The sequence below is a fragment of the Phocoena sinus genome, chromosome 18 (assembly GCF_008692025.1).
Source record: "Phocoena sinus isolate mPhoSin1 chromosome 18, mPhoSin1.pri, whole genome shotgun sequence".
In the NCBI taxonomy this organism is placed as follows: Eukaryota; Metazoa; Chordata; class Mammalia; order Artiodactyla; family Phocoenidae; genus Phocoena; species Phocoena sinus.
This window is the reverse complement of record NC_045780.1, coordinates 65,292,696-65,312,756: the sequence shown is the minus strand read 5'-3', so window position 1 is coordinate 65,312,756 and position 20,061 is coordinate 65,292,696. Positions and strand designations below refer to the sequence as shown.

General features: G+C 42.6%; 1 protein-coding gene across 1 annotated transcript in view; it reads right to left on the bottom strand.

Moving 5' to 3' along the window:
* LOC116742970 (multidrug resistance-associated protein 4-like) overlaps window positions 1-20,061 on the bottom strand; it is a 129,753-nt gene that overhangs the window by 45,332 nt on the left and 64,360 nt on the right. The window contains 5 exon segments of the mRNA XM_032610904.1: window positions 4,974-5,129; window positions 11,898-12,024; window positions 14,916-15,035; window positions 19,469-19,542; window positions 19,544-19,617. Of these exon segments, the coding sequence (XP_032466795.1) occupies window positions 5,027-5,129; window positions 11,898-12,024; window positions 14,916-15,035; window positions 19,469-19,542; window positions 19,544-19,617 (498 nt within the window). The 3' untranslated portion in view covers window positions 4,974-5,026.

Sequence of the window (20,061 nt, the reverse complement as noted above, 5' to 3'; positions counted from 1 at the left end):
AGGCCCCCGCACTGCGATGAAGAGTGGCCCCTGCTTGCCACAACTAGAGAAAGCCCTCTCACAGAAACGAAGACCCAACACAGCCAAAAATAAATAAATAAATAAAAAGAGTTATCTTTAACCCATGAATTGAAAAAAAAAAAAAAGAAAAAGAGGGACAGGACTCAAATCAATAAAATTAGAAATGAAAAAAAAAAAAAAAAAAAAAAAAAAAGTCTACAAAAAATAAATGGTGGAGACGATGTGGAGAAAAGGGGGCCCTCCTACACCATTGGTGGGAATGTAAATTGGTGCAGCTATTAAGGAAAACAGTATGGAGGTTCCCTAAAAAACTGAAAAAAAAGTTAACATATGATCCAGAAATTCCATTCCTGGTCATATATCTGGAAAATATGAAAACCCTCATTCAAAAAGATACATGCACCCCAATGTCCACAGCAGTACTACTTACAATAGCAAAGACATAGAAACAATACACACGCACACGCACACACACACTGGAATATTACTCAGCCATAAAAAAGAATGAAATAATGCCATTTGCAGCAACACAGATGGAGCTACAGATTGTCATACTAAGTGAAGTAAGTCAGACAGAGAAGGACAAATATCACATATCCCTTATATGTGGAATCTAAAAAAATGATAGAAATAAACTTAATTACAAAACAGAAAGACTTACAGACACAGAAAACAAACTAATTGTTACCAAAGGGGAAATTGACGGGGAGGGATAAATTAGGAATTTGGGATTAACAAAGATACACTACTATATATAAAATAGATAAACATGGTCCTGCTTTGTAGCAAATGGAACAATATTCAGTATCTGGCAATAACCTATATTACAGAAGAATTTGAAAAATATACATAACTTTTATATATATAATATAAAATCACTTTGCTATACAACTGAAACACTGTAAATCAACTATACTTCAATTTAAAAAAACCAAACACACACACACACACACACACACACACACACAATTTGAATCCTGGCTCTGCTGCTTACTTGGTAAGTGGGGTAAGCTCACAATGCCTTGGTTTTTAAATCTGTCAGATAAGGATGACGAGAGAATTGTGAGGATTAGGAAAAGAGGCTAAAACGTGTTAAGGATTCTGTAATTATCAGGACTTATTATTATTAATACTTGTGTAACTTGTCAGGGCCTGCAACAAGCACTAGAGCAACAGAAATGAGAGACACGGGCCCTTTCTTCAAGGAGAGGAAGAATATAGTCGAGAATGTGGGGAGGGATGAGAAGAAAACGCCGGAGGTCTTGGTGGGGAACTGGAAAGTACAGGTGGGTACAGGGTGGTAGTCAGGAAAGAACCTGGTGGGTGGGGAGCCAGAAATCAAAAGAATACAAAGAAGTGATATTCTCTCTTTTTGTTCTTGGTAGAAAATATTAGATACATTTCTCTGTTAATGCTTTTCCCCAAAACTCCTACTGTGGTTTTTTTTTTGCTTTACTCTTTGAATTTATATAAACAATTTGGTTTTGTTTTTTAGAAATGATAATTTTGTATATTAAAAAACATAGGTTTAGGGTTTCCCTGGTGGTGCAGTGGTTGAGAGTCCGCCTGCCAATGCAGGGGATACAGGTTCGTGCCCCAGTCTAGGAAGATCCCACAGGCTGCAGAGCGGCTGGACCCGTGAGCCATGGCCGCTGAGGCTGCGCTTCCGGAGCCTGTGCTCTGCAATGGGAGAGGCCACAGCAGTGAGAGGCTCGCGTTCCGCAAAAAAAAAAACCATAGGTTTATGTTTAGACTCTTTAGCATGTGTGAGTTATTTGAAGAATACAACTTTTCATAGTGTTACCCATATTTGAATTTCCATATAGGCTTCAATCCTGATGGAAACAATTTGGTTTTTATTATAAGCAATAAATATAAAGAAAATCACCAAGGACACATTAACAGAAATTAAAGAGCAAAGTCAGTCCAGAACGTGTTACTCTTTTTATATAAGTAGAACTAATACCTAGAAGTTTAGTGCCCTGATCCTTAAGAACAATGATAGTTCCTATCGACTGAGTGTTCCCAAGAACCAGGCATGGGCCACAAATGTTTTCACACCCACTTACATCTTCACAGCACATCTGTGTGGCAGCAGTTCCCAGACCTGGTTTAAGAATGAGGAGGACTATGAAGCTTGGAAGCCGAGTGACTTCATCAACGTCACACACTCGTATGAGGCAGAACAGGAATAAAGATGTAGGTCATGTTGACACTCAGTCTACGCTCTTAAATATTCTATCCCTGGCTGCTTCCTGAATGATTTCCTGGGACCTTTACACATTGCACAGTGTCTACAGATTCTCTCCCTCTAATCAACCAACACTGCGCCCTGGAGACAAACACATGAAAAGTGGAAAATAAAGGTTCTGTGTTTACAGTGGTTGGTGATCATTATCTACATGGATACAAAGCTTAGCACTGTTTTATAAACACACTCTCTGGAGTGTGTACACAGAGCATGCTCAAAAGTAGGGTGGAAACTGATGGAATAGAACCAAACCCTGGTGATGTCAAGGTATATTTAGTCTTTGCTCAGATGTGCTTCCAAACATTTTCGGCAGAGCCAAGAATCATCCAAGCTTTCTTTACTTATAGAGTCCTTTACGTACACAAACATACAGCCTTTTCTTACCAAGAAACGTTAAAGATAATGCAGGGCACGATTCCAGATCCTTTCATCTGAGAATATGAAAGGACTTTAGAGACATGCCCGTTATTTCTGCTAAATAGTCTCATTTGGCCATTTCAGAAATGGGTACAATCAAAACTTAAAACTTGGGAATCTAAACTCATTTATTTTCTACTGTAATCACTAAGTCATGAATCTTAATAGCCAGAGGGAATCTTTAAATACAGGGATTATATGTACTGAAAAGTTCTTCCCATTTTTCCTGAAAGGGATCTCTTAAAAATTGTCTTTTTAATTGTGGTAAAATACACATAAAATTTACCACTTTAACCATTTTTGAGTGTACAGTTCAGTGGTATTAAATACATTCACATTGTTGTACAGCCCTCACCACCATCCAGCCACAGAACTCCTTTCATCTTGCAAAAGTGAAACTCGGTACCCATTAAACAACAACTCCCCACTTCTCCATCCTGGCAGCCACCATTCTACTTCTTGTCTCCATGAACTGACTATTCTAGGTACCTCATATTAGTAGCATCATACTGTATTTGTCCTTTGCGACTGGCTTACTTCACTTGGCATAATGTTCTCAAGGTTCATCTGTGTTGTAGCATGTGTCTGAATTTCCTTCTTTTATAATACTGCATTGTATATATATGTACCACATTTTGTTTATCCATTCATCTGTTGATGCACCCTTGGGTGCCTCCACCTTTTTGCAATTGAGAATAATGCTGCTATGAACATGCTTGTACAGAGAGCTCTTCAAGACCCTGTTTCAATTCTTTTGGGTTTATAACCTTATGCAGAATTACTGGATCATATAGTAATTAGATGTTTAACTTTTTTGAGGAAACTCCATCTTGTTTTCCACAGTGGCTGCACCATTTTACACTCCTACCAGCAATGCACGAGGATTGTAATTTCTCCACATCCTAGTCAACACTTGTTATTTTCTTTCTTTCTTTTTTTTTTTTGATAGTAGACATCTTAAGGGGTATGAACTGGCATCTCATTGTGGTCTGGAAGGAATATCTTGATTTCAAAAATACTTACAGTAATTCCAGGTATTTTAGAGGCCAGGGGTATGTAGCAACTGCTGTACTCAGTCATAAGACACACGTCCACGTTCTCCTTCCTTTGGGTGCCATGTTCTATATGCTTCCTAATCAACAGGCATTACAGAGCTCATTATACCCACATTCCAGGATGAACACTTGCCTGGATCTTTTTGTGTCCTCTCCTGTTTCTGTTTCTCATCTCAAGAGGGTGTTTTTCTGAGCTTCCCTTGATGGCCAGCCAGGTAATTGTAGAGAATTTTTTTTAAAAATTCAAAATTAAAAAAAAAATCAGCAAGGCTGTCAAAGCAGAGGGCAGGATGGCAGATGAAGGCACAGGGCCTGTGTCGCCCTTGGGTATATACCTGGAGGATAGTAATTGCTCAATTAAATATTCACTGAATTATGTTGGGTGGGTGAACCATAAGGAATGGCAGGAGCTTCTACTGTGCAGATAATCCAGTCTCTAAGACAATACCTGAAAGTCATACGTCTTTAAGAAGCAGAACAAAAGAGAACAGAATCAGAGCCCAGGAAGAGAAAGTCAATTCAACGCTCCACCGTCACAGCAACTGTGTATGGGGTCTACGGGAAGCACTTCACATGCACTGACTTATGTAGTCCTCACAGCAGCTCAAAGAGTTGGTCCTGTCAGCTGCCTTGTAAGGGGGAGAAGACTGAGGTGCACAGAGATGGGATTCCGTGTCCTGTGCTCTTCCTCGTTATTCTGTACTGCCTGCCTGGTTAATCATTTATTAAGGGTTGAATTCTAAAAGGTTCCCCAGAGCATCAATATACCCTGTAATCCTCAAAGCTCCACAGTTTCACAAAGCCTTCCAGGGAGATAATCACCTTTGAAATGGTAGCTTTATTTCCTACAGCAAAATTCCATCTTTAAGACACTTAAAATTCGTGTTTTTCTATAGGAACCTCTCCAGTGCTATACTAATCATTTATCATTTTGTTCTCAGTATTCTGTGGTTATCAGTGGATAAAACTGTGGCACCTGAGGAAGCGTGAGTCCAGAAATCTGTCTGGGTCACTTATTAAATCACATGCACACAAAACAAACGAAAGAACAAACAAACCCCGGTATCTGAGGAAAGTATCTGCTGAAAACACCTGCTGCTAAAAATATGCTCTACTGGGGGAAAACGGATCAACACTTTCATGCAATTTGAAAAAACCAATCAACTTAAAAGCAGCTAAACTTAGGTGCCTTATAAAAAGAACATGTGAGAATGTTCTGATGTGCATACCTGAGGTACACCTGACATTTTCTTCCTTATATGGTGAAATCCAGTTATGGTTGTCAAGATCCCGTAGACGGAAGTTTCACCTTCAGGTTCTGACAGTCTAAAAAGGGCAGCGATGAGGGAACTTTTTCCAGCTCCTGTTCTTCCCACAGTGCCAACCTGTAAAGAGATCCAGGAGGGATTAAGAATTCACAATATGCAACAAACCTAGGAGAACCCTGGCTGTTGAAGATGAATTTTTAACGTCCTCTATAAAGAGTAGTCTGTAAGTTTCTCAACCATGGCACTGTTGACATTACGGGCTAGATAATTCATTGTTGGGGGGTCAGGGGCCTGTCCTGTGTATTACTGTAGGATGTTTAGCAGTAGCCAGGGACTCTACCCACTAGATACCAGAAGCACCTCCCACATTTTGGCGACCAAAAATATCAGATATTGACAAATGTCCCCTGGTTGAGACGCCCTGGTCCCAAAAAGAGTTAAAAATAACAGAATCAATCTACTGGCAGTGAAAAGCTAGCAGTCTCTGGCATGGACATATATACACTACCAAACGTAAAACAGCTAGTGGGAAGCAGCCGCATAGCACAGGGAGATCAGCTCAGTGCTTTGTGACCACCTAGAGGGGTGGGATAGGGAGGGTGGGAGGGAGGGAGATGCAAGAGATATGGGGACAGGGTCTTCCCTGGTGGCGCAGTGGTTGAGAGTCCGCCTGCCAATGCAGGGGACGCGGGTTCATGGAAGATCCCACATGCCACAGAGCGGCTGGGCCTGTGAGCCGTGGCCGCTGAGCCTGCACGTCTGGAGCCTGTGCTCCGCACAACAGTAAGAGGCCAGCGCACCGCAAAAAAACAAACAAAAAAAACAAAACAAGAGATATGGGGACATATGTATATGTATAGCTGATTCACTTCGTTATAAAGCAGAAAACTGACACACCACTGTAAAGCAATTATACTCTAATAACGGTGTTAAAAAATATATATATATATAAAACTTAAAAAAAAAAAAAGCTAGCAGTCTCCTGAGTCAGCAGTCCACACCCTTTTTGGCACCAGGGACTGGTTTCATGGAAGACAGTTTCTCCACGGACAGGCGACAGGCGGGGCTGGAGGTGTGGGGATGGTTCAGGCGGTAGTCCGAGTGAGCGATGGGGAGCAGCAGCTGAAGCTTCACTTGCTCGCCCGCTGCTCACCTCCTGCTGTGCGGCCCAGCTCCCAACAGGCTGCGACTGGTACCAGTCTGCGGCCTGGGGGTTGGGGACCCCCACCCTAAGTGGCCCATAAGAAGTTCACTTTTAAATTAGCTTTATTCCTACTCTCTAGGCATTTTGACCTTGAGAATCATGTGGGTAATTCTACAGAGATGTCAACAAGTCAAGGAAGAAGTGTTATACATAAACAAGTACTCATTTTCTCAGGGATCTACTATTTAAGAGGAATTATTCTTTGGTAGAGAAACTAAAATCACTTCCTGATGTTAAATATCGTAATTATACCCTATCTTGAAAGGAAACATCTTAAAATTATAACATGCAGGTCTCAGTGTCGTAAAAGACAGTATCCAGCAGACAAAATACACATAATGAGATCAACAACAACACAGACAACATTTGCTACTTATATGGGACCTTTCATCTGAGCAGTTCAAAAGGCATTTTATAAACAACTTAATACTTAAAATTGCTCCTTGGAAAGACATGCAAGTTTCAGTCTAGTTATTAAAGCCAAAGTAGAGAGAAATTAAGTGCATTAAGAATAAGATTAAGGAATCAATATAATGCAGGTAAAATGCTGGTCGGGAATAAAACTATACTGTAAAAACTGGCTTTTAAATGTGTGCATCCAAACATGTACTATACAGAAACTGGCCTTTTTTATCAATAAGCTTGCCCAACTCCGTGGTGGGAGCTTCCCAAGAGATGATTTCATTTCTGTTCAGAAATTTGGAATTGATGTGGGGTGTAAGACATGTTTTCAATCATTTGTAAATTTATTCAGCAAATTTTTAAAACTCACGGCTGTAAACAGAGAAGAACTAAGTCTTTCTGAGCATGCAATCAGAATGCTGGGAACTTTTCATGTTTTCTCATTTGAATGCCTCCAAAGTTTCGAATCTTTGTCTGTAAAATCAATTGTAGCATTTCAAAAAAGAACTTATCTCAATAGAGATTAAATGTAAGAAAAGTGAGTTTAGCTAGTTTTATTATTTTGTAGCCATTTTATACCTTATGTTAAACCCTAATATATGTAATATAGATGGGCCATTCTCTGCATATAGGCAGGCCCTAGTGCATGTATATAGATATGACTCATGTGTTCTGGGTACAGGCAGACCTTGAACATATTGTGGATTTGGTTCCAGATGACCACAAAAATGTGAATATCTCCAAATAAAGCAAGTCATAAGAATGTTTTTGTTTCTCTGTACATATAAAAGCTATGCTTGCACTATGCTGTAGCCTACTAAGTGCACGATAGCGTTATATCTGAAAAACAACGTACATACCTTAATTTTCAAATACTTTATTGCTAAAAAAACGTGCTAACCATCATCTGAGACTTCACTGGGTTGTAGTAACATTAAAGAATGCTGACCGCAGGTCACCGTAACAGATACAATAATACTGAAAAGATTTGGAATATTGCAAGAATTACCAAAATGTGACACAGAGACAGGGAGTGAACAAAGGCTGTAAGAAAAATGGGGCCAATGGACTTGCTTGATGCAGGGTTGCCACAAATGTTCAGTTTGTAAAAAAATGCATGATCTTTGAAGCACAATAAAACCAGGTATGCCTGTATTTCTGGGTGTTCTCAGATGTAAACCAGCACACATCGGGACACAGGCGAGAACTGTGTCTGTGAGAATGTGCGTATGTTCCCATACTATCAGCTCTACTGAAACTGATCCATCTGTGCTAACTGGAACGTCTGTAGACTCCTGGTAAACGGCAGAGATATGCAGGGGCACCGAGGGCTGCTCACACGATGAGCACCTAAGAAAAAGGCAACTCAGAGAAGATCTGCTCTGGCTATTCCTACCATTCAGCTATCAAAATCCACTCTGGAAGGCTTTGCCAGGACACCAATGGGTTTTTCCAATTGCCCACGGAGAGTGTCACCAGTATCAGTAAGTTTACATTCCTAACACCAAAGACACTCGGAGACAGTCTTATTTCAGTGCTTTGTGACATACCCATTCTATTTTCTCAAACAGGCCAGGGTTTTGCCTCTGGATCTCTCTTCATACGTCAAACTCCACATGATCAACGCCCAATGCCCCACACAAAACAGCTGCTTCCTCTGACTTCCCCACTCTACTCTCATTACTTCTTTCTCGGGCTCATGGGCTCACAATGTCCACCTTACTGCCAGCTTTCCGAGTCCAGCATGGTGCCAAGCCCTGCAGATTCTACTACTGCAATGTTTCATGACTCAATCCCTCACTGAGTCTCTCTCCCTTGAAACTCTTTCCTTGATCATAATCAGTGCAAATGAATTTGAAAAGTAAATTCTAGCTATACCCCAGCACTCTGATTAAAAAAAATTCTTAAGATGTTGATGTTTTTACCTTCTAGACTTCTATGTTGATGTGTTCTTGAAGATACAAGCTCATATACTTAACAGAATGGGATTAACATGAACATACTGTTGTAATCTGCTTTCATTCAGTATTTCATAAAAGTATTTATTTTAATGGCTACATAATATTACAGTATGTGTGATCATTTATTTAACAAACCCCCAATTAACAGATAGGCAGATGGTCTCCAATATTTTGCTATTATAAATACCTCTGTTAAATATCACTGAAGCTAAATCTTTGCAAACACCCTTCATTATTTCCTTAAGAGAAATTCTTAGGTGTGCAACTGATAAGAAACAGATATGAACATTTTCAGAGGAAGCTGTTAAGTAGCGCCAACCTACCCTCCAGAAATATGATAATATTTTGTCTTCCTTTTTTTTTTTAAATTTTCGCCATGCTGCATGGCTTGGGGGATCTTAGCTAACCATACAGGGATTGAACCCGGGCCCACGGCAGTGGAAGTGCTGGGTCTTAACCACTGGACTGCCAGGGAATTCCGGATACCATTTTCTACTCCCACTCGTAAACCTAGGTGCACATTCGCAAACCCAGGTGTTATAACTTTGTTTTACTTGACATCAGTTTGATTCCAAAAAGTGGAATCACTTTCCCTGACATCTTGTTGGAGGCCCAGCAGCTACTGGCTCCCTGCCTTCCGCATCTGCCCACTCTGGTCCACGTGCACCCACTTCTCAGATTAAACTCCCGAAGGTGGCTCTGTGCCCGTCACTCCACCCCGGGAAGTCTCTGCTACAAAACTGTCCCCGCTAACCTCTCCATCCTCCACCTCCACGAGGCAGCTTCCCTGGGGTTACTAGGTAGTCGTGACGGCTGAACGTGAAAATGTGTGCTATACACCTGGCAGTTCTTGTCCCTGAATGCCCTGCAGGTGCCTGGTTCTTCATTCACCGAATCAGGGCATCGTGCCTTTGCTCATGCTGGTCCCACCTTCTGGAATGCCTTCCACATGCATTTCCACCTGCTGAAACCCTAACCATATATCACTAAGTCTGCCTCACCGGCCTAATTCCTCAGAAATGCTCTCCCTGACCCCTCCTGTGGACTCCTGTCAACCCTAATAGACGTGATACCATCTTTTGCTAAAGTTCCATAAAAATGATGACTTCCTTCTATCTTACAAAGCTAATATGGCCTTTTTCTTACTTTTTCAACTGACTGTATGTGTTGACAGCAGGATCTGTATTGGATTTGCCTTTGTATTACCTGTGGTGTCCTGAGACAAAGGGGCATTATGTAGGGAGCTGAGATTTTTAACTCAAGCTGGAGAAATTTATGGAAAATTGATTACCATATTATTTAGGTATACAATAAGTTGGACAGAGAAAAGACATGACAGATGGATCCTGCCACCATACATACAATTGCAAATGGCCAACCTCACATTTTCACGGGGCAGACAATTGATACAGTATAAGTGGTTACAGTCATTTACACACTATGAAAATGACAACAATCTGTCCCAGCATTTACTCTATGCTAGTCTCCATGCTGGTGCTTTAAGTGCCTTATCTTTTTTTTTTTTTTTTTTTTTTTTTTTGCTGTACGTGGGCCTCTCACTGTTGTGGCCTCTCCCGTTGCGGAGCACAGCCTCCGGATGCGCAGGCTCAGCGGCCATGGCTCACGGGCCCAGCCGCTCCGCGGCACGTGGGATCTTCCCGGACCGGGGCACGAACCCGTGTCCCCTGCATCGGCAGGCGGACTCTCAACCACTGCGCCAGCAGGGAAGCCCAAGTGCCTTATCTTGTTTAAGTTGTTCAACAATCCTAGAGGTTAGGTCCTATCACTTCCATTTTGCAAAAGACAAGACTGAGACTTAGTAAGATTAATTAGTCTGCCTGAAACAACAGAGCCCGTGAGTCACAGGACGGGACTCAAACGCACGCATGGGCCTCTCCTCCATTCTGCTGAGGCCTCCTTATCACCTGGATGGCCTGGCAGCTTGTTATGCCCCTCTGTGTAGCTAGAAGAGAAAGTGGGGAGAGGTGCAGCTGCAGTTAAAAGAACAGGCCTACCATATAGATCCTATGCCAGACAGTTAAAGCAAGACATGGACACAGGTACCTGAGCTTGGGGGCTGGCTGTCAGCAGGAAGAACTGGCACCCACAGCTGCGCTGGCAGAGAAACCTGCGGCTAAGTGGGCACCTAGTGCCTGGGAAACAGGCCAAACAGACCTAGTGCCCTGCTTCGGGCAGCAAGAGTAATTTTTGATCCCGTCAGGTAGTGAAAGAGCTGCACGTACACTGCTACACTGGGCTGTCTCTGACTCCGAGCCCAGGCAGGGCCGAGCCTGTGGTGAAATACCTATAGTGCCCACACGACGCTGGTGCGGGGAAGGCCAGACAGCGGGATGAAAACTGCCTGTGATGAAGACAGACTCCACTGAAAAGATGCAAATAAATGCATTGGAATCACACAGAATTAGGTTATAATGTAAAGGCATGATTTGCAAAATATAGAAGTAAATTTGTAGGGTAAGTGGCACAGAACTTTCTAGAGCCGCATGCTAAGACACAAGAGGGGTTAGGTGATTCATGAGCTCAATTGCAAACTGTCAAAGGACATTTCTTGGAAATCACAGGTTATCAGTCATCAAAAATTGCCTATGAGGGACTTCCCTGGTGGTGCAGTGGTTAAGAATCCACCTGCCAATGCAGGGGACACGGGTTCGAGCCCTGGTCCAGGAAGACCCCACAGGCCGTGGAGCAACTAAGCCCATGTGCCACAACTACTGAGCCTGCGTGCCGCAACTACTGAAGCCCACGCACCTAGAGCCCATGCTCCGCAGCAAGAGAAGCCACCGCGATGAGAAGCCCACGCACCGCAACGAAGAGTAGCCCCCGCTCGCCACAACTAGAGAAAGCCTGCATGCAGCAACGAAGACCCAACACAGCCAAAAATAAAAATAAATAAATTTTTAAAAAATTGCCTATGGGAGAGAAACGACTTTACTGGGAGTTCTTGTTTAAATGTGATTCTGAGTCAAGAAGTCTGGGTGGACCTGAGATTCTGCATTTCGAAGAAGCTCCAGGGCCCACCAACCACCGTGAGGCAGCTCACCACACAGGGAAAGAAATGCTGGGATCCCCATTCCATGGTCGGTTTCCAAGAAAGATTCACCCACAATGTCACTGATCTAATCTGCATCCAAGAGGAACAAAGAGTCCCCCTGACACACTGACGAGGAACCCAACAGCAGATGCAGTGCTAAATCTTAAGCTGGATTTTAAAGAGGCAAATGGCTTAAACAAACCTTTTCTCTTGAGTTAATGACTGCTGTCAGGTCCTTCGATACCAGAGGCCCATCCAAGCTGTACCTTAAGTTAATATTTTGAAAGAAAATCTTTCCTTCATGGGGCCAGGCTGGTGGTGGAAGACGAAAGAAGTATTTCCAGGGTGCTTCTTTCTCGAGGTCTGTATATTCAATCACTCTACTGAAATCATCTGAAACACATATGACATCACATGAGTTAGGAAGGGAAGGTCTTGTTCATGGATGTTCAGAGATTGTAAATGAAGCATTCTGCTTTTTTATCTTTACATCCGCGTTTCTGTGGTTAAGAATATCTAAGGTCTTCGCAAACACAAAGGACAGAAGTAGGAGTTTGATGAAGGCTTTGATGATTTGCAAACTTGTTTATGGCCTTGTAACACTGTCCTTTACTTCCTTCAACATTATATTAAAATTAAAGAATTAGAGAAATGAATGCAAAGGTTTTATTGATCCACTTTTCACACCTGAATAAAAAGCAAAAGAATTTTGTTAAAGAAAAGAATACTTGTGGACGCCAATCAGTAATGTGTTGCTACAGAAGGGCCATCTGTTATAGATGAGCAGACTGGATGGTCATCAAACCTCATTTTAATAATTAATCACTTTCTACTCTATTAGAAGAAAGAAATGGAAAGATTTTGTTTTTATTGTTTCTCTCCCTTTAGGAGAAAAGATGCTAATATTCAAAAGAGACTATAATTTACATATTGACTAAGGCCTTTTAAACAACTTTAATTTGACACCTTTGATAGCTCATTCTGAGACGGGGCTTATCCTACCAGAAAAAAGGGACACCAGCAAATTCAGGTGTTTAACACATACAAGATCAAATGCTAAGATGGGGGACAGAGGAACCTATTAATTAAATAAACAAACCTCAAAATACTGAATTCTTCTTTTACCAAAAATGAGGTATTACCCCTTAAGAAACAAAAATAAACAAACCCCTAAGAAATTAGCTTATATTCTCTCCAGGGTTTCAGAACCTCCCTCTTACAGAGACATTTATTATATTTGAAGACAGCTTGTGATGAATATAAAACCTGCTGATACGGCACACATAAGACTGAGAAAAAGATACATATTTTTTATTTTACATTAACTTTAAACGGAGGAGGATATAAAAAAATCTTTTACCTGTGACGTAAAAATAACAGTTTTACTATTTCACATAAGAATTGCTTTTATGCCATTTAATGGCAAGGAGACTTGAAAAAGCTAAAAACGGTAAGATAAGACAAACATCACCATATTCTCAACTCTGACGCTTTGCCAGACGCACCACTGGGTCATCCCCATGAGCGTGAGGGCGAGAGACAGTGCCAGGCCCACCTTACCAGCATCCAAAGCTAAATGAGGAAGAAGAAGGGGAATAAAGTAGTCTCATTCTCAACTCCTTGCTCAGCTCCTTCTTTCACTTTACCAAGAAGACCCCTTTACATATTTAAATCATTTCATGCAATGACAGTGTTACTCATACTTTTACTATCTGTTGATTGAGACCATAATACAGTGAAGAAAAACCCCACTATAAATTTAGAAAGAATGTTAGATGCGTTTATTAATCCCGACAGGATTGACATACATTTTACAGTATTATATAGGTGAGGAATAATGTCATTATTCAGACCTTCGTCATTACGGTTTCAAGGATCATTATGTAATTTCACTAAGTCCAATGTAGCTGCAGGTGAAACCACGAAAAACAAGGCAATGGGTTTTAAGAACCAGTGCTTTTAAATCTAAAATACTACTCTCATTGTTTCTTATTCAATGTTGTTACTATGGAATAGTTAGGGATGGTGAGTTCATCTGGTACCCACACAGCAGCGAGGATACTGTTCTTTCCTACAGGGAATCTTTCTCACCTCAATACCCACAACTGAGATCCGAGTAGCCCTAAAGCTAAAACCTAAAGTGCTAAGCTGAACAAAAAGCTTAATGGTAAACTTGGTTCTCTCCTCCCAACTATAGGACGCTACCTGGAATGTTCAGAAGGCCAGCTTGCTACAGTTGCGAAGACCTCCACCCATGCAAAGAAAGAAAAAAAAAGATAAAAAGGTCTCATCGAGACACAAATGACTTCACATGGACCACACTGTGGAATCACATGCTATAAATGCTATAATACAATTTATTAGAACCAAACCATGTATATTAGACAAGATGGCAAGAGTCATAACAAAGGACATGGAAAAATGGTCTCATTGGTACATTTCCTGCAGTGCTGGGCCTCAAAGTGAGGCTCATCCTCTCACATGTCAACTGTTCCCTTTTCTCCAGTAGCAGAGAGTGCAGCTCACACTGTGTTTCCAGCACCTTCTGCACTTACCGCAGGCCCTGCGTAGCGTTTATTCTTAGGACCCAGTATCCAAACGACCATCAGCTAACGGGGTCTGCATGTGGCTTTCAAAATGCCACTTTATCTTCAAAATACAATAAAGGTTGGATAACTGAGCCAGGATTTTATAGACTTAGAGGGAATTCTGAAATTTCTACCTAGAAAAAACTTCACTGGCACAGAGAATAATACACATCAAGGGGGCGGCAAATCAGGAAATTATTTTCCTCAATCACATCTGCTGCCCTTCATGCTGTGAAAAGAGAGTCCGCAAACTACAGCCTGGAGGCCAAAAACAGCCCACCACCTGTTCTGAAAATAAAGTTTTATTGGACCACAGCCACGGCCATTCGCTGATGTATTATCTTTGTCTGTCTTTGTGCTAAAACAGGAAAGTTGAAAAGTTACAACAGAGACAGTATAGCAAACAAAGCCTAAAATATTACTCGCTGGCTCTTTGCAAAACAAAGTTTGCTGACTCCTGCCCTAAAGGGACAGAAAGCCACAGGTCACAGTGATGGAAGGACAATGCAAACCAGTGAGGGGAGAAAAGCAGGGGTGTGACAGGGGGAGAGGGGAGCTCAGAGGGGAGGCTGAGAGGAAGGGCTGGGGAGGCGCAGAGAGAGAGAGGTGTGGGCCGGCAAGCCCACCTGACAAGGACTCAAGCCTCAGAAGGCAGCACCTCCCATCCTTTGAAATCATGTCCAGAAACTTACAGACCTGAATGCAAATCCTGATGTGCGTCGAACACTTCCTGAAACTTCTGTTCAGCACTGTTTGCCCGGATGGTCCAGAGTCCCCGGAAAGAAAATGCTAAGTGGGAAAACACTAGGCTCCGTGCTGGCAAAGCAGAGACAGACAAACGACAGAGAAAGTTAGGGAGGCTGGATGCAAGGAAACCAACTGCCTCTCGTGCTCTGTGGTTGCACATCCTGCCAGAGGGCTTCCTGGTGGGCTGCCTGGGAGAAGAGGGATGATGCCCCTTCTGTAGAGGGTCCTCCACGTGAAACCTCCAACTCCTGCTCACACCAAGCTTCACTTTTATGACCTAGAAATGAAGATTCTCTCTGAACCTATCTTTGACCAAATTCAAATCACAGCTAGATTTAGATAAAGAAATTCTTTACTAGCTCATTCATCAAGGTCCTCCTCAAACATGCTTCCCTCCAAACTCTTCCCTGATATCCCTCCAGTTGGAAATTGTTCACTATTTTTTTGTGTGTGTGTGGTACACGGGCCTCTCACTGTGGTGGCCTGTCCCGTTGTGGAGCACAGGCTCCAGACGCGCAGGCTCAGCGGCCATGGCTCACGGGCCCAGCCGCTCCGCGGCATGTGGGATCTTCCCAGACCGGGGTGCGAACCCGCGTCCCCTGCATCGGCAGGCGGACTCTCAACCACTGCGCCGCCAGGGAAGCCCAAATTTTTTAAAAAACTTAATGAAGTATAGTTGATTTGCAATAATGTGGTAGTTTCAGGTATATAGCATAGTGATTCAGTTTTTTTCTGATTATGTTCCATTATAGGTTATTACAAGTTATTGCATAGAATTCCCTGTGCTATACAGTAAATCCTTGTTGCTCACCTACTTTATGTATAGTAATGTGTGTCTGTTAATCCCATACTCCTAATTTGTTCCTCCCTCCCTCCCTGCCCGCTTTGGTAACCGTAAGTTTGTTTTCTATGTCTCTGAGTCTATTTCTGTTTTGTATACATAGTCATTTGTATTATTTTTTAGATTCCACATATAAGTGATATCATATAGTATTTAGACTGCCCTTCTCTGACTTACTTTACTAAGAATAATATTCTCTAGGTCCAACCATTTTGCTGCAAATGGCAATATTTCATTCTTTTTCATGGCTGAGTAATGACTGTCCACTAATTTTTGAGTCAGCAGCATTTTTAAATTGAATTCTCCGTGACAGTGCTCACCACACTGAATTTTGATGAGCTATCTATGTGTTTTCTCCACCTCAGATTAGTAACTTAAGGGCTGGGATAAAATCGGCATATCCCCCAAACTGGAACAGTGCCAGGCACAGGACAGGGGTGAGATAAGAAGGCGAAGGGACAGTCTGCTGTCTCCCTGCATCCTGGGACTTTCCCTGAACCTGCATCAAGAGTCTCTTTGCAGGTCACGGAGCCTGGGTATTGCACTGCCCTTTTGCCCATAGGACCCGGGCAGCCAAGGCGTCTCTGAATGGTCTTGACTCCACTCCATGAACCTGATGGATGTTTTTATAACTGCCTGCTGGATACTTGAGGCTTCTGGAGGTCACCGTGCATGTGACACTCACATCACTCTTTTAGAATCTGACCGTGGCCTTAATGTCCGTTCTCTTTTGAGTGACTTCATGTGGGTCTGGGGCCTGGTATCACATTCATTTCCTGGCATCTTCTCTAAGAGCACACTGAACACAAGCACCAGGGTCTGGCTCCTGCACATCAGGGAACAGGTGGGCTTCAGGCTGCTGGGCAGGGAGGACCCTTACGATTTTCATTCCCCACCGTGAACTAGGCTATAACCTGCTGTTGTCAGGGACAGACAGTGTGAGTCTGTGACCTTGGATATGGCTTCAGCATTCAGGCACTGCCAAATGAATGAAGCTGGCTAGAGAAAGGCAACCAAACTTCATCTTGGTTTTATGTACTGCTCCCTGACTGACCACTGCTATGCTCGCTTTTGCAAAAATATGCAAAAAAAGCCCCATTATAATGAGCTGCAGATTTGTCATTAAGATGACAGAAGTTAACCTAAGCTTCCAGTGGCAGCTAGGCAGTAGGATCTGAAAACCTCAGGACTTCAGTAGTTCTTCCGAGCACAAAAACGAAGCAGGTTTATGTCGTCTGGCCATAGCAATCAGGCGTCCATCTTTTTGCTAGTGGCTCTAGCAGTGGCCTTAAGACATACTATCATTTACTGTATAGAGAAAACAGCAGTGTTTTTATTTATGACACAGACCCACTATCTAGAGAGAAAACATAAACAGTTCTAATGAACTGACCGCCACATTTAGTTATCTGGGGGAGTGGAGGAGGGAGTATCCAGATTGAACTTACCGTCTAACACTCACAGCCTACTAGGGGTGCCGAAAACACAAACACTCCACAGGAGCTGTGCCCAAGTTTTCAAAACCCCCATAACAAACACTGAAAAATTCCTGTACTGATTCTTTAAAAAAGCTTCAGGAGGTGCCCTCCTCTCCACTTTCATATGGATGGGAGGCGGTCCTTGCCCCAGGCAAAAGTCTCTGTCGAGCATTCCTTCTGGTACAACTCCTCTTTGAATGTACCAGATCTGCTTTGCAGCAAGACTACTGAATGACTCCATTTCATGAGTGGCCTCAAATCATAAAACACCTGAAGCCTTGCGTACACAGAAGACTGGATGGAGCTCATCACTTCCTCTTCTGCTTCCCCAGGTCCTACCATCCTACCAAGTCACACAGGCAGAACAGCGCACACATCTGGACTCTACTGCTCCACAGTCCATTCAAACACCTCACAAAACCAGACCTCACGGGGCTTTAGCTGGTTCTCTTGATGACTGAACGTTTTTTCTACAGCTTTTATGAAACTGATGCCCACTATCCTTTACGTAAATACTTAGGATAAATGCCTCTTAAGAATTCATTACTTTAGGGGCTTCCCTGGTGGTGCAGTGGTGGGGAATCTGCCTGCTAATGCAGAGGACACGGGTTCGAGCCCTGGTCTGGGAGGATCCCACATGCCGCGGAGCAACTGGGCCCGTGAGCCACAACTACTGAGCCTGCGCGTCTGGAGCCTGTGCTCCGCAACAAGAGAGGCCGCGATAGTGAGAGTCCCGCGCACCGCGATGAAGAGTGGCCCCCGCTCGCCGCAACTAGAGAAAAGCCCTCACACAGAAACAAAGACCTAACACAGCAAAAATTAATTAATTAATTAATAAACTCCTACCCCCAACATCTTCTTTAAAAAAAAAAAAAAGAATAATTCATGGGCTTCCCTGGTGGCGCAGTGGTTGAGAGTCTGCCTGCCGATGCAGGGGCCGCGGGTTCGTGCCCCGGTCTGGGAAGATCCCACATGCCATGGAGCGGTTGAGCCTGTGAGCCATGGCCGCTGAGCCTGCACGTCCGGAGCCTGTGCTCCGCAACGGGAGAGGCCACAACAGTGAGAGGCCCGCGTACCGCAAAAAAAAAAAAAAAAAAAAAAGAATAATTCATTACTTTAAAAAAACACACAAATACCACAACAAAAAAACTCCTTTGTCTCGATGAATTTAGATGTTTTTCCACTTAGTAGATGCGAAGAACCTTGGGATCAATATGCTTCTCTTCTTGGCTTGGTTTCTAGAAAGTTAAGTTGGTGTTAATTTGCAATAACTACCCATGGTTGGGATTTCTGATGTAAACATCTTCCTTCCTTCCTTTTTGGCTATTGTCCTTATACCTTTTTAAAAAATATATAACAATTCTACTTATAATTTTTTGTTTCAATATTAATGAAATATGTTTGTGCATTAATAGCGAGATAAGCTCTGAATTATTTCATCCTCTCTGATTACCTGCAGAATAGAATAATTTATCATAAAATGTGTTTCTCATTATTCTAAAACTAGGAAGTTGAATGGAGTAATAAACTACATGCGTACGGAACGGATTCCCCCTCCTGTGTCCTTCTCAGGGGATTATTTTCAGCAGCCATTTATATGAACAGCTTTGGGGAAGGGGGACCACAAACAGGGTGGTACCACACCAAATACTGGTGATGATAAATGCAAACCTTTTCAAAGCATTTAACAAGTGCAACTTAATTGCCATCTTTGAACATGAGAAAGAATGTATTTTTCAAATATATTACTTCTGACATATGTTTCCTGATGTCTCCTTTCCTTTTCCTAATCTTTTCCTTTCCTTGTCACTTCTAGTAACTTTTGGAGAAGAAAAATCCCGTTTCCCTTCTTCATTAGTTCCAGCATGATGAAATATTGTATTTTTAAGAAAAGTATTTATGGAGTAGATGCTCTGTGTGAGGAAGCATGTCATGAACAAGACAGAAACAGTCCCCTGTCCTCACGGCGCTCACATTCGTCCTCCTTGTGCTAAAACGCAAAGCTGCAGCTGACCCGCCACCAGCTCCATTCGCCTTAAGGGCCACATGGACTCACAGTGGCCATAATATCCAATTACCTAATGTTAACAGAGTCTGCAGAATTTCAGGGGTCTGGTCCATTACAGCATAAATGGAAGCCAGCCTGAGTTGCCATCCCAACCTGAGAGCCCCGGGGAACTCACCTGCACATTCCAGGCGTTTGACATCTCCTGACGTCTCTAAGAAGTATTGCCGAAGAACAAAGAAAATGATGCCAAGGAACCAGGAGTGTCACAGTCCAAGGAATCACAGCCACCATCACGCCTGCCACACCAATCACAAGGAGAAATGTCTAAAATAGCAGAAAGAGATACAGAGGCCTCCTTGTCAAGGATTCTTTTCAAAGATAAACTTGGCTGTTTTGTTAGGACTGCATTCCTTTCCTTGAAAGACTTGTTGGAATGGTAGGGAATGCTTTCCCATCCAAAGAAATAAAATTATAGGTGGTCCTCGTATTTATTTATTGCGTGTGTCAAACACTATAAGAACTTTCTAGGTATTAGCTCTTGGGAACACTCAGTAGCCCTGTGAGGCAGGCATTACTATTTTTCACAGATGAGAATATTCAAGACTAGAGTAGGACTTGAATCCCAAACTATCATGAGTCAGTAGGTGCTACCAGAGAGATGAACAAGCAGGTACCGCAGATGAGGAATTCAGAAGCTTCGTCTATACACGTAGGGGTAAAGGAGTGGTTAATTACAAATTCAGTGTCCAGAAAAGTAGGAAAAAATTC